The sequence below is a fragment of the Mustelus asterias genome, chromosome 13 (genome assembly GCF_964213995.1).
Source record: "Mustelus asterias chromosome 13, sMusAst1.hap1.1, whole genome shotgun sequence".
Taxonomy (NCBI): domain Eukaryota; kingdom Metazoa; phylum Chordata; class Chondrichthyes; order Carcharhiniformes; family Triakidae; genus Mustelus; species Mustelus asterias.
Genome location: NC_135813.1, coordinates 52,778,418 through 52,800,990, shown reverse-complemented (window position 1 = coordinate 52,800,990; position 22,573 = coordinate 52,778,418). Strand labels below are relative to the sequence as shown.

Sequence of the window (22,573 nt, the reverse complement as noted above, 5' to 3'; positions counted from 1 at the left end):
CCATAATGTAATTCGGCCAGTATGGTCCGACAGCCCTGACTTGGGACTATGACCTGTGCCCCCCCACAGCAGTATCCCATCTTCTATGGTGATCTGCTCTATTCTGCTCCAATAGGGGTGGAATTGTGGTTAGACTGGTCTTTCCATCTCCCCTGTTAGCACCAGGTGTTTTACTTTTGTCCAGAGGCATATGTTGTGTGTGGCCACCAGGAGGGAATCCGGAAAGTTCAGGGTCATCACCTTTTCTCCTACTCTGGGTACCAATGGTGGGTGTCTGGTAATGGTAGTCTGCTTAGGGGGTCGGCATTTGCCACCTGAGTTCCCGGCCAGTGCTCCAGCTGATATTGGTGTGCTGCCAGTAATAATGTCCAGCGCTGGATCCGGGCTGATGCTATTGGTGGCACCGCTTTGTCCTCTTTGAGCAAACTCAGCAACAATTTGTGATCAGTGAAGATCATGAACTTCCACCCAGATAGGTACTGGTGGAATTTCTTTACTGCAAAAATTGCGGCCAGTCCTTCTTTTTCGATCTGGGCGTACTTCCGTTCCATTATTGCTCGGGTCCTGGAGGCATATGCATTTTGCCATCTATGTGCTAGAACTACACCAACGCAGTATGGAGATGCGTCGCATAGTGTGTACCAACTCTTTCCTGGGGTCATAATGTGCTAAAACATTTGCTGAGGAGAGCTGTTGTTTGATTTTGTTAAAGATTTTCTTGGTGGGCAGACTATTCCCAGGCTTGCCCCCTTTTTGAGTCGCTGATGTAGGGGATCCAAGATGGAGCCCTATTTTGTATGAATTTCCCATTAATGTCACCAGCTCTAAAAACAACCGTAACGGCCCGTGGTAGGGGCTGGGGCATCTTTGTTTGCCCGCACCCGATCCTTCAGAGGATGTAGGCCTGACTTTGCAACCCAGATAGGTTACTTGTGGTACTAGAAAAACACATTTCTCCCTCTTTAAGCTGAAAACGTCCTAAGGGCTTTCTCCAGGTTCTGCAGGTGTTCTGCCCTTGTTTTCCTGGTGATGAAGACATCGTCCAGGAAAATGACGACCTGTGGTAACCCTTATGGTATGTTCTCCATTGTTCTCTGAAATATCGCACAGGCTGACAATACCCCAAAGGATAATCTTGTATACTGAAAAAAAGCCCTTCAGTGTGTTGATTGTGGAAAATACTTTGTGAACCTTTGTCCAGCTGCAGCTGTAGGTGTGTGTGACTCGTATCTAGTTTAGAGAATAAGAGTCCTCCTGCCAGCTTTGTGTATAGATCCTCAATCCAGGGAATTGGGTATTTATCAAGTTGTAAGTAGCGATTTATTGTCTGTTTAAAATCTCCACAAAGCCGAACCGAGCCGTCCGGCTTTAGGATAGGCACCACGAGTGCCGCCCATTCCGCAAACTGGACTGGTTTTATTATGCCTTCGCACTCCAATCTTTTGATTTCCATGTCCACCTTTTCCCTTAATGCGAATGGTACGGCTGGGCCTTGCAGAATTTTGGGATTGCCTCTGGATCAACATGTAATGTCGTTTTTGCTCCTTTAATTGGTCCTCGCCCTTCTCAAAAAACCTCCGGGAATTTGAGCAGGACTTCGCCCAAGCGACCATTTTCAAACTGAAAAATGTTTACCCAGCCTAGTTGGATCTCCTGCAGCCAATTTCGTCCCAATAGGCTCAATCCTGAACCTTCCACTACCATCAATGGCAGCCTAACCAGTTGCTTTCCATAAGCAAAAGGCACATAGGCTGTGCCCAACACTCTGTGGTTCCCCTGTATGAGTCCTCAGTCTTGCCAAAGTCTCAGTTATGGATAAGGGTTGGAGTCCAGTGCGAATTTTGTTGAACACTCTTTCCCCTACCCAGGATACGGCTGCGCCTGTGTCGACGTCCATTAATATTGGACGTCCGTTCAGTCTTATGGATAATTTACTAGGTTCCGATTTGGTCATTGCTACACAAAGTAGTTGTTCCTTTTCAATGGTAGGTGGAGCTTCCAGGGTGTGCATTCTCCTGTTCCCCGGCCTACGTGTCGTTTTCCAAAATGTCGGTTTTGGAATTTTGTTTTTCTTCTCTGACTGCGGATACTGGCAACAGTTGCAATATCTTGTCGGTCGGGATTCTGCAGGGGCTGCTGTGTCTAGTCCTAATTCGCCCTTGTTTAGGAGTGGCTCTGTGGGCAGACCTGGGTCCCCTTGTATCCAAATCCTTCTTGAGGGCGGCTATATAGTTGCCTGCCCCATAGTGGTGATCCCTTAACTCAGTTGCACTGGTGTGGGTGTCTACTTCGGGATATTGAGGCCCTGGTCAAGAAGATAACATAACATGCATAGGCAGCTGGGACCAAGAGAATCCCTTGAAGCATATAGGGGGTGTAGGAGTAGAGTCAAGGGAGAAATCAGGAGGGCAAAAAGGGGACAGGAGATTGTTTTGGCAGATAAGGCAAAGGAGAATCCAAAGAGCTTCTACAAATACATAAAGGCCAAAAGAGTAACTAGGGAGAGAGTAGGTCCTCTTAAGGATCAACAAGGTCATCTATGGCAGATCCACAAAAGATGGGTGAGATCCTAAATGAATATTTCTCATCAGTACTTACTGCTGAGAAAAGCATGGATGTTGGGGAACTTGGGGAAATAAATAGTGATGTCTTGCAGAGTGTACATATTTCAGAGAAGGAGGTGCTGGAAGTCTTAAAGCGCATCAAGGTAGATAAATCCCTGGGACCTGCTGAAGTATATCCCAAGACATTGAGAGAGGCTAGGGATGAAATTACGGGTCTCCTAGCAGAGATATTTGAATCATCGACAGCCACAGGTGAGGTGCCTGAAGATTGGAGGGTGGCAAATGTTGTGCCTTTGTTTAAAAAGGGCTGCAGGGAAAAGCCTGGGAACTACAGGCCAGTGAGCCTCACATCTGTGGTGGATAAGTTGTCAGAAGGTATTTTGAGAGACAGAATCTACAGGCATTTAGAGACACAAGGATGATTAGGGACAGTCAACATGGCTTTGTGAGTGGAAAATCATGTCTCTCAAATTTGATTAAGTTTTTTTGAAGGGGTAAACAAGCAGTTATCTACATGGACTTTAGTAAGGCCTTTGACAAGGTACCGCATGGTAGGTTGTTGCATAAGGTTAAATCTCACGGGATCCAGGGTGAGGTAGCCAATTGGATACAAAATTGGCTTGATGACTGAAGACAAAGGATGGTTGTAGAGGGTTGTTTTTCAAACTGAAGGCCTGTGACCAGCGGTGTGCCTCAGGGATCGGTGTTGGGTCTACTGTTATTTGTCATTTGCCATGATTTGGATGAGAATTTAGGGGTTAGTAAGTTTGCAGATGACACCAAGATTGGTGTCATAGTGGACAGTGAAGAAGGTTATCTCGGATTGCAATGGGATCTTGGTCAATTGGGCCAATGGACTGATGAATGGCAGATGGAGTTTAATTTAGATAAATGCGAGGTGATGCGTTTTGGTATATTGAACCAGGACAGGACTTACTCAGTTAATGGTAGAGCATTGGGGAGAGTTACAGAGCAAAGAGATCTAGGGGTACAGGTTCATAGTTCCTTGAAAGTGGAGTCACAGGTGGACAGGGTGGTGAAGAAGGCATTCAGCATGCTTGGTTTCATTGGTCAGAACATTGAATACAGGAGTTGGGACGTCTTGTTGAAGTTATACAAGACATTGGTAAGGCCACACTTGGAATACTGTGTACAATTCTGGTCACCTTATTATAGAAAGAATATTATTAAACTAGAAAGAGTGCAGAAAAAATTTACTAGGATACTACCGGGACTTGATGATTTGAGCTATAAGGAGAGACTGGATAGGACATTTTTCTCTGGAGCATAGGAGGCTGAGGGGTGATCTTATACAAGTCTATAAAATAATGAAGGGCATAGATCAGCTAGATAGTCAATGTCTTTTCCCAAAGGTAGGGGAGTCTAAAACTAGAGGGCATAGGTTTAAGGTGAGAAGGGAGAGATACAAAAGTGTCCAGAAGGGCAATTTTTTCACACACAGGGTGGTGAGTGTCTGGAACAAGCTGCCAGAGGTAGTAGTAGAGGCGGGTATAATTTTGTCTTTTAAAAATCGTTTAGACAGTTACATGGGTAAGATGGGTATAGAGGGATATGGACCAAATGCGGGCAATTGGAACTAGATTAGGATTTTAAAAAAAGGGCGGCATGGACAAGTTAGGCCAAAGGGCCTGTTTCCATGCTGTAAACCTCTATGACCTCCATCGGAATACCCTGTAATTCATGTGCTATGCTCGCCACTTTTTCCAAGGACAAAGCCAGCTGTAATGCTTGTTTGCCGTCCATCAGGGCCTCCACCAACAGATGTTTTTGTGTGGTCATATTATTGATTCCGCACACTTGGAGTATCAATCCGAATTTGCCAGTCTCTGCTCATCGCTTTAAGTTTGTCAGGAAACTAGTGGCTGACTCTCCCGTCTCTCAGAATGCTGAGTAAAACAGGTACCTTCGCTCGATCAGAGGTGGCTTAGGGTCATTATAGTCTTTTACTAAGTTGGTCAATTCCTGGAAGGTTTTTGTGTTAGGTGTTTCCTAAAAGGTTAAAGTGCGCATAACAGCGAAAGCTGACGGTCCACAAGCGGTCAGCAAAATAACCCATTGCTTTTCATCTGAGACTATGCCATTAGCTCTGAAGAAATAACTCATCCGTTCTACATATTGGGTCCAGTCTTCCACGGCAGGGTCAAAAGAATCCAATTTCCTGAATAGAATCATAGAATCATAGAAACCCTACAGTGCAGAAGTAGGCCATTCGGCCCATCGAGTCTGCACCGACCACAATCCCACCCAGGCCCTACCCGCTAATAGAGGCATGTTTGCCAGGCAATGGCTTACCTGCAACATATAGCGGCTGAGAGCAAACAAGTTCCTTCTGGTAGTTCCTTTTTCCTCACCGCCACTGCAATAAGTCCTCGGCGGCAGAAGTCCCTTCACTAAAATCCCCTTATCTACAAACTCTAACAGCACTCTATTTCTGGGAGTGTCACAGGAACTGACACTCCCGGTTATGTACCAGGCAAAGACTCCCTGATTGGCCCATCAATTGGATCCTTAATCAGGGACATCTTTTTGCGGGATCCTTAATCAGGGAGTTCATGCTCCAACAGGCCAACCGCAATGGCCCGATTGAAGAAATTAATGGGACTGAAAGCTGATAAACCCCCAGGACCTGATGATCTACATCCTAAAGGAGGTGGCCATGAAAATAGTGGATGCACTGGTTGTCATCTTCTAAAATTATGTAAATTCTGGAAAGTCCTGGCAGATTAGAGGATGGGAAATGTAAGGAGGGAGGGAGAAAGCAGAGAATTATAGATTGGTTAGCCTAACATCAGTAGTAGGGACAATGCTAGAATCTATCAAAGGATGTAAGAACAGGTCACTTAGAAAATATCAACAGGATCAGACAAAGTCAACATGGATTTAGGAAGGGAAATCATTTTTGACAAACCTACTGCAGTTTTTTGAGGATATAATTAGTAGAATAGATAAGGGTGAACCAGTGGATGTTGTGCATTTGGATTTTTAGAAAGCTTTTGATAACGTCCTGCATAGGAGATTAGTGTGCAAAGTTAAAGCACAAGGAATTGGGGGTAATGTATTGGCATGGATTTAGAATTGGTTAGTAGACAGAAAACAGAGAGTAGGAATAAATGGGTCATTTTTTTCAAATGGCAGACAGTGACTGGTGGGGAATCACAAGAATTCAGATTGGGCCCAGCTGGTAACAATACATATCAACGATGTGGATGAGCAAACGAAATGCAATATTTACAAGTTTGCTTACAGGGAATGTGGGAATATGAGTGATGAGGAGGATTTAAACAGGTTTCAAGTTGATTTAGACAAGTTGAGTGAGTGGACAAATACATGGCAGATGCAGTATAACGTAAATAAGTGTGAAGCTATCCACTTCAGTAGGAAAAACAGAATAGCAGAATATTATTTAAAGGGTGAAAGATTGGGAAATGTTGATGTGCAAAGGGACCTGGGTGTCTTTATACACCAGGCACTGAAAGCAAGCAAGCAGGTGCAGCAAGTAATTAGGAAGGCAGTTGGTATGTTGAGTATGGTAACCTGTGGAATTCTCTACCACAGAAAGCAGTTGAGGCCAAACTGTGTATTTTCAAGAAGGAGTTAGATATAGCTCTTGGGGCGAAAGGGTTCAAACTATATGGGGAGAAAGTGGGAACAGGTTGGATGATCAGCCATGATCACAATGAATGGTGGAGCAGGCTTGAAGGGCCGAATGGCCTCCTCCTTCTCCTATTTTCTATGTTTGTATGTTGACCTTCATTGCAAGAGGATTTGAGTACAAGGCCAAATATTTCAGACTGCAGCTGTACAGGGCCTTCGTTAGACCAGACCTGAAGTATTGTTTGCAGTTTTGGTCTCCTTACCTCCATAGAGGGAGTGCAGCGAAGGGCCACCAGACAGATTCCTGGGATGGCAGGATTGTGATATGAGGAGAGATTGAGTTAACTAGGCATGTATTTAGTGTATTTCAGAAGAATGAGAGGGGATCACATTAAAACATATAAAATTCTACCAAGACTGGACAGGCTAAATTGGGAGATCGTGTGTGGGATTTTACGGCCTCGCTTGTCCCAAAACTATAAAATACTGCCCAAGGTCAATGGACCGAGCCATGCTCCACACCTCGCCTGCTTCGATTCCTGCGGTGAGTGGGGCCGTAAAATTTCAGCTAATGTTTCCCCTGGCTGTGGTGGTGGTGGGGGGCCTAGTCCAAGGGGTCACAATCTCAAGGTAGGCCAATTAGGAATCAGATGAGGAGAAATTTCTTTACTGAGAGGGTGGTGAACCTGTGGAATTCTCTACTATAGAAGCCTGTGGAAGCCATGACACTGAATATATTTAAAAAAGTAATCAGTATGTTTCTTGCCACTGAAGGCATCAAGAAGTATGAGGAAAGAGTGAGAGTATGGCATTGACTTATGGAATCAGCCATGCTCATATTGAATGATGAAGAAAGCTCGAAGGGTCAATGGCCTACTCCTACTCCTTCTATGTCTAATCATGTTACTAAAGAAAGCCAGAAATGATCTAAGGAGATCCATCAAAGATGCCAAAAGACAGTACCGGACCAAGCTAGAGTCCTAGGCTAGCCACACCGACCCCACCGACTATGGCAAGGTCTGCAAGACATAACAGGCTACAAGATGAAAGCATGTAAAATCGCCAGCTCCAACGCACCCTTCCCTGCATTCTACGCTCGTTTTGAACAGAGGTCAGCGAGAGCAAGCCCTCCTTGGAAGCCCTGGATGAACCTGTATCTGGGGTCACCATTGCAGATGTCAGAGCAACTTTCTCGAAGGTCAACCCACTGGCCCGGATGGGGTAGCCGGATGAGCACTCAGATCCTGCGTGGATCAGCTGGCGGAGGTATTCGCAGACCTCCTCAACCTCTCTTTACAACAATCTGAGGTCCCTATCTGCTTCAAGAAGACGACCATTATCCCAATACCTAAGAAAAACCAGGCAGCGTGCCTTTATGACTATCGGCCGATGGCTCTGACATCGATCATTATGAAGTGCTTCGAAACGCTAGTCATGGCACGAATCAATTCCAGCCTCCCGGACTACCTGGATCCACTACAGTTTGCCTATCGCCGCAACAGGTCCACAGTAGACGCCATCTCCCTAGCCCTGCACTCAACCCTGGAACACCTAGGTAACAAAGGCACCTATGTCAGACTCCTATTTATTGACCACAACTCAGCATTCAACACCATTATTCCCACAAACTCCGTGGCCTGGGCCTCGGCACCTCCCTCTGCGACTGGATCCTGAACTTCCCAACTCACAGACCACAATCAGTAAGGATAGGCAACAACACCTCCTCCACGATCATCCTCAACACCGATGCCCCACAAGGCTGTGTTCTCAGCCCCCTCCTATATTCCTTATACACCTATGACTGTGTGGCCAAATTCCCCTCCAATTCGATTTTCAAGTTTGCTGACGACACCACCGTAGTGTGTCGGATCTCAAACAATGATGAGACAGAGTACAGGAATGAGATAGAGAATCTGGTGAACTGGTGCAGCAACAATAATCTCTTCCTCAATGTCAACAAAACGAAGGAGATTGTCATCGACTTCAGGAAGCGTAAAGGAGAACATGCCACTGTCTACATCAACAGGGACAAAGTAGAAAGGGTTCAAGAGCTTCAAGTTTTTAGGTGTCCAGATCACCAACAACCTGTCCTGGTCCCCCCATGCCGACACTATAGTTAAGAAAGCCCAGCAAACTTTCTCAGAAAACCAAGGAAATTTGGCATGTCAGCTATGACTCTCACCAACGTTTACAGATGCACCATAGAAAGCATTCTTTCTGGTTGTATCACAGTTTGGTATGGCTCCTGCAAGGAACTACAAAAGGTCGTGAATGTAGCCCAATCCATCACACAAACCAGCCTCCCATCCATTGACTCTGTCTACATTTCCCGCTGCCTCAGCAAAGCAGCCAGCATAATTAAGGACCCCACGCACCCCGGACATTCTCTCTTCCACCTTCTTCCGTCGGGAATAAGATACAAAAGTCTGGATCACGTACCAACTGACTCAAGAACAGCTTCTTCCCTGCTGCTGTCAGATTTTTGAATGGACTTACCTTGCATTAAGTTGATCTTTCTCTACACCCTAGCTATCTAGCTATCACTGTAACACTATATTCTGCACTCTCGCGTTTCCTTCTCTATGAACAGTATGCTTTGTTTGTATAGCACGCAAGAAACAATACTTTTCATTGTATGTTAATACATGTGACAATAATAAATCAAATCAAATCAAAGGGGTATTCCTTAGGCCTCCAAATAGTGTGAGAGAGATGGAGCAATCTGCAGAGGAATCATAGAAATATGAAAGAAATATAGACTTTTGTCCACAGTGGGTTGTGGATGCTCCATTGTTGAATATATTTAAGCCTTAGATATATAGGACATTGTCTCTCAGGGAATCAAGGGACATGGGGAGCGGGTCAGAAAGTTCAGTTACAATCCCTGCCAAAATTCTGAAACATGATGGCAGCATTAGAAAAAAATGGCCCTTTCACTGAACAAAGGTTCTCCTCCAACAAGTTCCAATCACATAACCTCCCTCACTAGTTATGATCAACAGCAAGGTCCTGAAAAATGTGGGCCATTTTCCACATTTTGTGTGCCTCTTCTCGATGAAGGCATACATAAATGACAGAATCTATTATTGTCTCTTGCCAGCTTAAACTTTGGCCAATTGAGGAAAGATGCACTTGAGGGCCAGGATCTCCAACTTGAGACGAAGGTATACTGGGCAGCAGTGACCTCCTATATGTTTTGGAGACTAGGATGACCTACAGCAGGCATCTCAAAAAGTGTCACCAGTGGGGACTTTGCAAGATCCTTCAAATCCCAAACCAACATGCCCACCATCATGATCCTAGTGACTCATGATGGACAAGCATGTCGTTCATATGGCTGATACCGGACTCCGAAGCAACTGCTCTACTTGGAACTTAGTTATGGTAGGACACTCCTAGGAGGACATTGGAAATGCTTTAAGGAAGTCTCAAAGCATCTCTAAGAGGACAAACATTTCCACTGACTCATGTGAATTACTGGCTTGTGACTGACCAAAATAGAGAAGATCCATTCGGGAAGGCACCAAGCACATTGAAAGACTTTGTCAAGAACACACAGAGGCAAAGTCATGAGTGTTGGAGAAACAAATCTCCCAGCAACTTTTCTACCAGACCCTCCAAGCAGCACTTCCTCTGCATGTGGCAGAGTTTGCAGATGTACTTATCAGCCATTTCAGAACTCATCAAACTGGAGTGAAAGAAAGTCACCCTTGATCTTGAGGACTACCTAAAAAGATCAGGAGTTGAGGTAGAAGATCAATCATGAGCAGGCTCAAAGGACTGTAGTGTTTACTCTGATATTTCCTTTGTTCTCATTAAGATAAATTGTTGATGGCAACAAATTCAGATGAACAAAACTACAGTAGCAATTACAGAATATTCATTCCCAAATGCTGAATCTCCCATTCATTGTAATATTTACAGAACTTTTTAACAGGTCAAAAGTAATCTTCTAAAGTAAAAACACATCAAGATGTACATTGTGTAGCACAATATTAAAGTACTTTAACTTCAAGAGGTCGGGATCGTATGTAGCATCAATATGTAGGCACTGTTCTACAGAGCAGGATGAAATCATTTGCTTTTTCTTACATGCGAGAAGGAATTTCTGATATAATTCCAAAGCCACCTTTAACTGACTGTAAGTGCCATGCGTTATGTACATCACCAAAATGTGAATACTTACTGATATCAAAAGCTGCTTTAAGGGCCTGAATATCTGTTGCAACTCCTGACACTCGATAGATTCCAATCTCCTCCATTCCGCGCCTTTCAATCTCCTCCACACATTGCCGCACTATGTAAGGCACCTTAGACCTTTCCCGCCTGTAAAGGAAAAAAAAGTCTAAAGCTGAAAAGTATTCACAGATTTTAGTTCTGTACTACATAGTTGAAAGCTTTTATCCACTGCAAGAGTTGCATTTTTGTAATATTGGAAAAAAATACCAAAAAAAAAAAATTTTTTCTAAAATTCCTCCCTCTCTATCTTCATCAGACACACTGTTCTCTGAAGTTTCTGGCCAGCTAAGGGAATATATCAATTGACTAGCCAACATTTATTCCTCAATTCACACCACCTAAAACAGATGATTGAATCATTGATGTTTGTTTGACATTGTTGCATGACAATGTTCTGACATTATTACTATACTGACTACACTCCCAAAGTCCTGAGGACAGGCAAGATGCTATATAAATACAAGTTATTTATTTATAGATTGCATTCTGTCAAATAGTTTACTTCATTAGTGGTAAAAGCACACAAACCTATCCAGGGCTCTAACTCAAGGCAAGGTTCTCGTGGAAATGCATACCTAGGTTTAGAATGAATGAAAATAAATCTGGTGATATTTCACAATTTTAGACCCATACAACTGACTTCATTTGACAATGATCAGTATGGATCAGCGGTCAATATTGGTTTGTGTAGTTGATAACTAACAGTGTGGTTTGAAAGAATATGACCCCATTCTGTCAGATAATTAGAGAATGTATCTTTACTGGTGACAACATATATAATGCAAGGTCTGCCCTGCCTGGTTAAGGGAAAATGAAGCATTTAAAACCAAACATTGAGGGAAACATTTCCAAGGACTAAAGGGTCAGGTGGTGGTTGGTATCACTATTTACTGGAATACAGTCATAGAGGTTTCCAGCATGGAAACAGGCCCTTTAGCCCAACTTGTCCATGCCGCTCTTTTTTTAAAACCGCTAAGCTAGTCCCATATGCCTGCACTTGGCCCATATCCCCCGATAGCTATCTTACTCATGTAACTGTCGAAATGCTTTTTAAAAGACAAAATTGTACCTGCCTCTATTACTATCTCTGGCAGCTTGTTCCAGGCACTCACCAATTGCTCCTCTGGACCCTTTGCATCTCTCCCCTCTCACCTTAAATCTATGCCCAATGTGGAGTTTTAGACTCCACTACCTTTGGGAAAAAATATTGACTGTCTAGCTGATTTGTGCCCCTTGTTATTTTATAGACCTCTATAAGATCATCCCTAAGCCTCCTACACTGGAGAGAAAAAAGTCCCAGTCTATCCAGCCTCTCTTTATAACTCAAACCATCAAGTCCTAGTAGCATCTTAGTAAATCTTTTCTGCACTCTTTCTAGTTTAATAATATTCTTTCTATAATAGGTAACCAGAACTGTACACAGTATTCCAAATGTGACCATACCAATGTCTTGTACAAGACATCCCAACTCCTGTATTCAATGTTCTGACCAATGAAACCAAGCATGCCGAATGCCTTCTTCGTCACCCTGTCCACCTGTGACTGTACTTTCAATGAGTTATGAATATGTACCCCTAGATCTCTTTGTTCTATAACTCTCCCAATCTCCTACCATTAACTGAGTAAGTCCTCCCCGGTTTGATCTACCAAAATGCATCACCTCGCATTTAATTAAACTCCATCTGCCATTTGTCAGCCCACTGGCCCAATTAGAGTCATAGAGGTTTACTATGAAAACAGGCCCTTCGGCCCAACTTGTCCATGTCGCCCTTTTTTTTAACCCCTAAGCTAGTCCCAATTGCCCACATTTGGCCCATATCCCTCTATACCCATCTTACCTGTAACTGTCTAAACACTTTTTAAAAGACAAAGTTGTACCCACCTCTACTCCTACCTCTAGCAGCTTGTTCCAGACACTCACCACCCTCTGTGTAAAAGAATTGCCCCTCTGGACCCTTTTGCATCTCTCCTCTCTCACCTTAAACCAATGCCCTCTAGTTTTAGACTCCCCTATGTTTGGGAAAAGATATTGACTATCTAGCTGATCTATGCCCCTCATTATTTTATAGACCTCTATAAGATCACCCCTGAGCCTTCTACGCTCCAGAGAAAAAAGTCCCAGTCTATCCAGCCTCTCCTTATAACTCAAACCATCAAATCCCAGTCGCATCCGAGTAAATCTTCTCTGCACTCTTTCTAGTTTAATAATATCCTTTCTGTAATAGAGTGACTAGAACTGTATTGAATTTAATTTATTATTGTCATATGTATTAACGATTGTGGAGAAGCCGGTGTTGGACTGGGGTTAGCACAGTAAAAAGCCTCACAACACCAGGTTAAAGTCCAACAGTTTTATTTGGTAGCACGAGCTTTCGGAGTGTCGCTCCTTCTTCGGGTGAGCAACAGGAAAGAACCTGTTCTTGAGACGGTTGGTACGTGACCTAATACTTTTGTATCTTTTTCCCGACGGAAGAAGGTGGAAGAGAGAATGTCCGGGGTGCGTGGGGTCCTTAATTATGCTGGCTGCTTTGTCAAGGCAGCGGGAAGTGTAGACAGAGCCAATGGATGGGAGGCTGGTTTGCATGATGGATTGGGCTATATTCACGACCTTTTGTAGTTCCTTGCGGTCTTGGGCAGAGCAGATGCCATACCAAGCTATGATACAACCAGAAAGAATGCTTTCTATGGTGCATCTGTAAATGTTGGTGAGAGTCGTAGCTGACATGCCAAATTTCCTCAGTCTTTTGAGAAAGTAGAGGCGCTGTGGGCTTTCTTAACTATAGTGTCGGCATGGAGGACCAGGACAGGTTGTTGGCGATCTGGACACCTAAAAACTTGAAGCTCTTGAACCCTTTCTACTTCGTCCCCATTGATGTAGACAGGGGCATGCTCTCCTTTACGCTTCCTGAATCTCCCTCATTTTGTTGACATTGAAGGAGAGATTATTGTTGCCACACCAGTTCACCAGATTGTCTCGTTCCTGTATTGTCTCATTCCTGTATTCTGTCTCGTCATTGTTTGAGATCCGACCCACTACGGTGGTGTCATCAGCAAACATGAAAATCGAATTGGAGGGGAATTTGGCCACACAGTCATAGATGTATAAGGAGTATAGGAGGGGGCTGAGAACACAGTCTTGTGGGGCATCGGTGTTGAGGATGATCGTGGAGGAGGTGTTGTTGCCTATCCTTACAGATTGTGGTCTGTGAGTTAGGAAGTTCAGGATCCAGTCGCAGAGGAGGTGTCGAGGCCCAGGCCATGGAGTTTGGGGATGAGTTTTGTGGGAATAATAGTGTTGAAGGCTGAACTGTAGTCAATAAATAGGAGACTGACATAGGTGCCCTTGTTATCTAGGTGTTCCAGGGTTGAGTGCAGGGCCAGGGAAATGGCGTCTGCTGTGGACCTGTTGTGGCGGTAGGCAAACTGTAGTGGATCCAGGTAGTCAGTGTTCCAAGAGTGGCCTTACCAATGTCTTGTACAACTTCAACAAGACGTCCCAACTCCTGTATTCAATGTTCTGACCAATGAAACCAAGCATGCTGAATGCCTTCTTCACCACTCTGTCCACCTGTGACTCCACTTTCAAGGAGCTATGAACCTATACCCTCGATCTCTTTGTTCTACAGCTCTCCCCAACACCCTACCATTAACTGAGTAAATCCTGCCCTGGTTCAATCGACCAAAATGCATCACCTCGCATTTATCTAAATTAAACTCCATCTGCCATTCGTCAGCCTACTGGCCCAATTGATCAAGATCCCGTTGCAATCCGAGATAACCTTCTTCACTGTCCAATATGCCACCAATCTTGGTGTCATCTGCAAACTTACTAACAATGCCTCCTATATTCTCATCCAAAACATTAATATAAATGACAAATAACAGCTGACCCAGCACCAATCCCTGAGGCACACCGCTGGTCACAGGCCTCCAGTTTGAAAAACAACCCTCTGCAACCACACTCTGGCTTCTGTTGTCAAGCCAATTTTGTATCCATTTGGCCATCTCACCCTGGATCCCATGAGATTTAACCTTATGCAACAACCTACCATGCGGTACCTTGTCAAAAGGCCTTGCTAAAATCCATGTAGACAACATCAACTGCACTGCCCTCATCTTGACTACCCCTTCAAAAAACTCAATCAAATTTGTGAGACATGATTTTCCACTCACAAAGCCATGCTGACTGTCCCTAATCAGTCCTTGCGTCTCTAAATGCCTGTAGATCCTGTCTCTCAAAATACCTTCCAACAACTTACCCACCACAGATGTGAGGCTCACTGGCCTGTAGTTCCCAGGCTTTTCCCTGCACCCTTTTTTAAACAAAGGTACAACATTTGCCACCCTCCAATCTTCAGATACCTCACCTGTGGCTGTCGATGATTCAAATATCTCTGCTGGGGGACCCACAATTTCCTCCCTAGCCTCCCACAACGTCCTGGGATACACTTCATCAGGTCCCGGGGATTTATCTACCTTGATGCATTTTAAGACTTCCAGCACCTCCTTCTCTGTGATATGTACACTCCTCAAGACATCACTATTTATTTTCCCAAGTTCCCTATTATCCATGCCTTTCTCAACAGTAAATACTGATGAGAAATATTCATTTAGGATCTCACCCATCTCTTGTGGATCCGCACACGGATGACCTTGTTGATCCTTAAGAGGCCCTACTCTCTCCCTAGTTACTCTTTTGACGTTATGTATTTGTAGAATCTCTTTGGATTCTCCTTTGCATTATCTGCCAAAAGAATCTTGTATCCCCTTTTTGCTCTCCTGATTTCTCTCTTAACTCTACTTCTACACCGTCTATACTCTTCAAGGGATCCACTTGATCCCAGCTGTCTATGCACGTCACGTGCCTCCTTCTTCTTCTTGACCAGGGCCTCAATATCCCGAGTCATCCAGGGTTCCCTACTTCTACCAGCCTTGCTCTTCACCAAGAGGAATGTGCTTACCCTGAACCCTGGTTAATACACTTTTGACAGTCTCCCACTTACCAGACGTCTCTTTGTCTGCCAACAGACTCCCCCAATTAACTTTTGAAAGTTTCTGTCTGATACCATCAATATTGGCAAAGAATGGCACCAGTAAAAATCAATGTTAGAAAATGAAAAGTACTAATGTATTATAAATAATGGAAATACTCAGCAGGCCTGGCGGCATACAGGAGAACATCAATGGGGATGAAGTAGAAAGGGTCGAGAGCTTCAAGTTTTTAGGTGTCCAGATCACCAACAACCTGTCCTGGTCCCCCCATGCTGACACTATAGTTAAGAAAGCCCACCAAAGCCTCTACTTTCTCAGAAGACTAAGAAAATTTGGCATGTCAGCTACGATTCTCACCAACTTTTACAGATGCACCATAGAAAGCATTCTTTCTGATTGTATCACAGCTTGGTATGGCTCCTGCTCTGCCCAAGGAACTACAAAAGGTCGTAAATGTAACCCAATCCATCACGCAAACATTGACTCTGTCTACACTTCCCGCTGCCTCAGCAAAGCAACCAGCATAATTAAGGACTCCATGCACCCCGGACATTCTCTCTTCCATCTTCTTCTGTCGAGAAAAAGATACAGAAGTCTGAGGTCACATACCAAGCGACACAAGAGCAGCTTCTTCCCTGCTGCCATCAGACTTTTGAATGGACCTGCCTTGCATTAAGTTGATCTTTCTCTATACCTAGCTATAACTGTAATACTTCTGCATACTCTTGTTTCCTTCTCTATGAACGGTATGCTTTGTCTGTATAGCGCGCAAGAAACAATACTTGTCACTGTATGCTAATACATGTAACAATAATAATAAATCAAATCAAATCAGCTTTTGTGGAGATAGCGAGAGTTGATGACCTTTCAAGATAGAGATGTAATAGGTTTTGAGCAAAGGTTCAATGGAACAAAGACAATAGGGTTGAGAACTGGAGAGATTAAATGACAAGAGTTAGTATTCCAGGGCCAAAGGGAAGAAATAAGAAGAAACAAAAGATGTGCCTAGAGCAAGTGAAAGCGAAAATAAGAGAAAAAAACAAAACATGCAAACAAAATGGGGCATTGAGTTTATGGTCTGAAATTGTTGAACTCAATGATCCAGAAGGCTGTCAAGTGCCTAATCATAGATGAGGTACTATTCCTCAAGCTTATTTTGAGCATCTGCCTTCTCTCCATAATTCTGCACATTGTTCCTTTTCAAATAATAGTCTAATTTCCCTTTGAATGCCTCAATTGTGCCTCCAGCACAATCTCAGACACTGCATTCTAGACCTTAACCACTAGCTTCATGAATAAATTCCTTCTGATATCACTTTTGCTTTTTTGTCAATTAGTTTAAATCTGTGCCCTCTCGTTCTCAATCCTTTCATAGGTGGGAAGAGTTTCTCCCTATCTATTCTGTCCAGATGCCTCATGACTTTGAATACTTCGATCACCTTGCCACTCAGTTTTTTTTCTCCAATGAAAGCGGTCCTAACTTTTCCAACCTATCTTCATAACTGAAGATCCTAATCCCCGGAACCATTCTCGTGAATCTATTCTGCACTTTCTGTTGTCAGACTGTATGTTGTCTTACGAAAAAGTCAAGAGACTTGTATGGTGAAGTTGAGTAGAGTAATTGTAGATTGGTGACGTCACAGGTGGATAGGGTCGTAAAGAGTGCCTTTGGTACATTGGCCTTTATAAATCGGAGTATCGAGTATAAAAGTTGGAGTGTTATGGTAAGGTTATATAAGGCATTGGTGAGGCCGAATTTGGAGTATTGTGTACAGTTTTGGTCACCTAGTTACAGGAAGGATGTAAATAAGATTGAAAAAGTGCAGAGAAGGTTCACAAGGATGGTGCCGGGACTTGAGAAGCTGAGTTACAGAGAGAGATTGAATAGGTTGGGACTTTATTCCCTGGAGCGTAGAAGATTGAGGGGAGATTTGATAGAGGTGTATAAGATTTTGATGGGTATAGATAGAGTGAATGCAAGCAGGCTTTTTCCGCTGAGGCTAGGGGAGAAAAAAACCAGAGGGCATGGGTTAAGGGTGAAAGGAGAAAAGTTTAAAGGGAATATTAGGGGGGGCTTCTTCACGCAGAGAGTGGTGGGAGTGTGGAATGAGCTGCCGGAGAAAGTGGTAAATGCGGGGTCACTTTTAACATTTAAGAAAAACTTGGACGGGTTCATGGATGAGAGGGGTGTGGAGGGATATGGTCCAAGTGCAGGTCAGTGGGACTAGGCATAAAATGGTTCGGCACAGACAAGAAGGGCCAAAAGGCCTGTTTCTGAGCTGTAATTTTCTATGGTTCTATGGTGTTTGTAAAATGCTAGGGAAAAAGCATTGCATGGTCCCTTTAAAAGGTGGTGCTTTTTTGTGCTTAAAAGTTAAAGAGAAATGCAAGTACAGATAGAGTGCCCAAAGTGAAACATTTGTGTCGAAAGGCCAAGCAGCAGAGTTACCGAGGCAACAGGCTTTCAGGCATTTGAATTATTTGAATTCGGCCAGTCAAATTTGAATCAGGCACTTAAGATACCAAGGACCTATTAAATTCTAATTTGATGGTTTTGGCAACCTCGGACCAATCATATTGTGGGGGATAGTGATATGTCACTAAAAGGAAGGGAGCAGTGCGACAGAGGAGGAGAGCAACTGCCAACTGCTCAAAGCCTCATTTCGATGGTGAAGGTACCAAAAAAGACAAAAGTTCCAGATAGAAGAAACAACAGAGAAGGCCCAGAATATTCCGGAAGACACAAAACCTGGTTGTAACTTAGAGACTGACTAAAGTTCTTTTTTTTTTGTTAATGAGAAGGAATTGTATTTATCTGAACAGTATTACTTTGGAATCTTGTCTTATTCGGTTTGTTAATAGTTTAGTTAACTTGTTCACTGTTAGTTAGATAAATAAATTGTCACCTGACTTTAGAAGTGTCAGGGAGTTATTTTGATTTAACCACTAAAAGTTGCTGAAGAGCAAATCGTACCACTTCACACACACTTTTGACAGATTATGAGGTGAGGTACTCCTTTTGAGTGGTTAGGTGTTAGTTCTCAGAGGGGGGAAATCAACCTCTGCTTCATAACAGATTGGGGGCTCGGGTCCAGGATTTGAACAGTCCAAGATCCTTGGGTCGGGGATTTGAACAGTCCTAGATCTTTAAATAAACCTTAAGTGATAAGTGGAAAATCTGTTTAATTTCGGTGGCTTATTGTCGGTTAAATCAAAAGTGGGGAAATGGCTCTTAGCATTGCTAAAGAGGTTCTGGGGGTTGAAGATGCTTCCTAAATTTGCCAAGAAAGTTAAGACAGAAAAAGATGACACTTGTAGAATTGGCAAACAAGCCAAAATTGGGTTTAACCAGGGATAATAAGAAAGCTGAAATTGTAACAGAGATAGCCAAGCATTTAGGTATATCAGAGAAACAGTCAAGTGTAATGGAGTTATAAAAACTTTAATGGCAAATGAGACAACTGGAGTTAGAAAGTGAACTTAAAAGGCTGGAGTTAGAAGAAAGAGAGAAGGAAAAAGAGAGAGAAGAGAGAGGGAAGAAAGAGGGAGGGAAAAAAGAGGGAGGGAAGAAAGAGGGAGGGAAGAAAGAGGGAGGGAAAGATTGTTTGAGTTGGAAAAGATGAAGTTAGAATTTGAAGCAAAAAGACTTTAAATGACAGAAGTAAAAGTACAAGGTGGAAGTGATGGTGAGCAAGCTCATCCTAGCCAACCGCCTGGTAGGGATATATACAAATATGTCCAAACTTACCAAAATTTGATGAAAAAGACACAGAAGACTTTTTCATTTCCTTTGAGAAATTGGCTACACAGATGAAATGGAGAGGAGGTGTGGGTAATGCTAATTAAGACCAATTTGGTAGGCAGGGCTACTGAGGTGTTTGCAGCGCTCAGAGGTGGTGTCAGGAAAATATGAAGAAGTAAAAAGGATTATTTTAAGTGCCTACGAATTGGTGCCAAAAGCATACAGACAACGGTTCTGAAATATAAGAAAGGAACCAGGTCAGACTTGCATCGAGTTTGAAAGAATTAAACAGAGCAACTTCGATAGATGGGTGAGAGCATTAAAGATAGAAAAGACATAGGCTAATACAGATATTATTCTGCTGGAGGAGCTTAAAAACTCACTTCCAGAAGTGATAAGAACTCATGTTGAGGAACAGAAAGTTGAAATAACGAGAAGAGCTGCAGAGATGGCAGGTGAATACACATTAGTGCAGAAATTGAAATCTAGCTTTCGACAGTAATTTTATTCTGTGAGGGATAGAAATTAGGAGAGAGGGATGTCCTTCAATGAAAAGCAAAAAGTAGATCACATTGGGAACAGTTTACCACATGTAAAAAAAGAAACCCAAGAGTGTGGAAAAGAGGTGAAAGACCTCAGGCATTTTCACTGTAATAAGGTGGGACACACAAAGGCACAGTGCTGGTGGCTTAAGAAAGGGACTGAGAAAAGGATATGTAAAAGATGCTCAACCAGTGGGATTAGTCAAGACAGTGAAGGAAATCTCGAGAGAAGTCGAGGAGCTGAAGGAGAGTGCACAGCCCAGGCATGGGCTGGATAGTAAGATAGCACCCAATCTTTTCAAATACTTCACCTGTGTGGGTAAGATTGCTTGGTTTAGTTTTAAGACCCTATTTGAATTTAACTAAATCACTTTCAAACTCACTATAAAATGTTATTATATAATCGACACTTCTTTGGAAGCCTCTTTATTACTAGCTTATTAATCCTTTCTCATTGCGCAATGCTAGATTGAAAATACCCTAATTTGTTCCTCAAGATACTGATCTGAAAACATAATTTGAATACATTCTACGAACTCAAGCTCACACTATTTCTACAAATTCTGTTAGCCAGCTTAAAGCTGTCCATGATGACTGTATTACCCTTCGTTGCATGTGCCTTTAATTTCCGGAATATAACTCTGCTCTACACTGTGACTGCTCTTGATTTGATTTATTGTCACAATTGTTAGTATACAGTGAAAAGTATTGTCTTTTGCACGCTATACAGACAAAGCATACCATTCATAGAGATGGAAAGGAGATGGTGCAGAATATAGTGTTACAGTCATAGCTAGGGTGTAGAGAAAGATCAACTTAATATTCAAAAGTCTGATGGCAGCAGGAAAAAAGTTGTTCTTGAGTAAATTGGTAGGTCACCTCAGACTTTCGTATCTTTTTCCCAACGGAAGAAGGTGGAGAAGAGTACGTCCGGGCTGCATAGGGTCCTTGATTCTGCTGGCTGTTTATCTGTTGTGCCGAACATATCCTTACCTTCTAGGCCTACCTATAACCCTCCATCCTATTCAGTCCCATGTACTCATTCAGGAGTCTCTTAAAAGTCCCTATTGAGTTTGCCTCCACCACCACTGACGGCAGCCGATTCCACTCGCCCACCACCCTCTGTGTGAAAAACGTCCCCCTAACATTTCCCCTGTACCTACCACCCAGCACCTTAAACCTGTGTCCTCTCGTAGCAGCCATTTCCACCCTCGGAAAAAGCCTCTGAGAGTCCACCCAATCTATGCCTCAACATCTTATATACCTCTATTAGGTCTCCTCTCATCCTACATCTCTCCAAGGAGAAAAGACCAAGCTCCCTCAGCCTATCCTCATAAGGCATGCCACTCAATCCAGGCAACATCCTTGTAAATCTCCTCTGCACCCTTTCAATCATTTCCACATCCTTCCTGTAATGAGGCGACCAGAATTGAGCACAGTACTCCAAGTGGGGTCTGACGAGGGTCTTATATAGCTGCATCATTATCCCCGGACTCCTAAACTCAATCCCTCGATTGATAAAGGCCAGCACGCCATACGCCTTCTTAACCACCTCCTCCACCTGCGGGGCCGATTTTAGAGTCCTATGGACCCGGACCCCAAGGTCCTTCTGATCCTCTACAGTACTAAGAGTCTTTCCCTTTATATTGTACTCCTTCATCCCATTTGACCTGCCAAAACGGACTACTATGCATTTATCTGGGTTGATGTCCATCTGCCACTTCTCCGCCCAGTCTTGCATCCTATCTATGTCCCTCTGTAACTTCTGACATCCCTCCAGACTATCCACAACCCCACCAACCTTCGTGTCGTCGGCAAACTTACCAACCCATCCCTCCACTTCCTCATCCAGGTCATTTATGAAAATGACAAACAGCAAGGATCCCAGAACAGATCCCTGGGGCACACCACTGGTGACCGACCGCCATTTAGAAAAAGACCCATCAATACCCACTCTCTGCCTCCTTTGGGCAAGCCAGTTCTGGATCCACAGGGCAGCAGCACCTTGGATCCCATGCCCTCTCACTTTTTCTAGAAGCCTTGCATGGGGGACCTTATCGAACGCCTTGCTAAAATCCATATAAACCACACCTACCGCTTTCCCTTCGTCAACGTGTTTCGTAACATTTTCGAAGAACTCCACCAGGCTCATAAGGCACGATCTGCCTTTGACAAAGCCGTGCTGAGTATTCTTGAGCATACTAAACCTCTCTAAATGCTCATAAATCCTGTCCCTCAGGATCTTCTCCATCAGCTTACCAACCACTGAGGCTAGACTCACTGGTCGGTAATTTCCTGGGCTATCCCTATTCCCCTTCTTGAAAATAGGAACCACATCCGCAATCCTCCGGCACCACTCCCGTCTCCATCGCCGACGCAAAGATCATCGCCAGAGGCTCTGCAATCTCTTCCCTCGCCTCCCAAAGTAACCTGGGGTACATCCCATCTGGACCCAGCGACTTATCTATCTTGATGCCATTCTAAGATTCCAGCACAACGTCTTTCTTAAAGTCCACATACTCAATCTTTTCAGTCCACTGCAATCCATCCAGGTCCTTTTCCTCTGTGAAAACCGAGGCAAAATACTCATTAATCACCTCTGCCATTTATACTGGTTCCATACAGACTTGTCCACAGAGTCTCTGTGGGTGGAAGTTCAGAGTGGGAAGGGGTCGATCGCTTTGCTGGGAGTTTTCTATAGGCCGCCCAATAGTAACAGGGAGGTGGAGGAGCAGATAGGGAAACAGATCCTGGAGAGATCCAGTAATAGCAGAGTTGTTGTGATGGGAGACTTTAATTTCCCAAACCTAGATTGGAATATCCCGAGGATAAGGGGATTGGATGGGGAGGAGTTCATTAGGTGTGTTCAGGAGGGTTTC

The 22,573-nt window shown here is 43.7% G+C and overlaps 1 protein-coding gene across 1 annotated transcript in view; it reads right to left on the bottom strand.

Moving 5' to 3' along the window:
• The window catches only part of LOC144502618 (breakpoint cluster region protein), a 632,965-nt gene that overhangs the window by 61,436 nt on the left and 548,956 nt on the right, over positions 1–22,573 (bottom strand). The window contains exon 19 of the mRNA XM_078226759.1: positions 10,366–10,505. Coding sequence (XP_078082885.1) covers positions 10,366–10,505 — 140 coding nt within the window. The remainder of the gene's footprint in view (positions 1–10,365; positions 10,506–22,573) is intronic.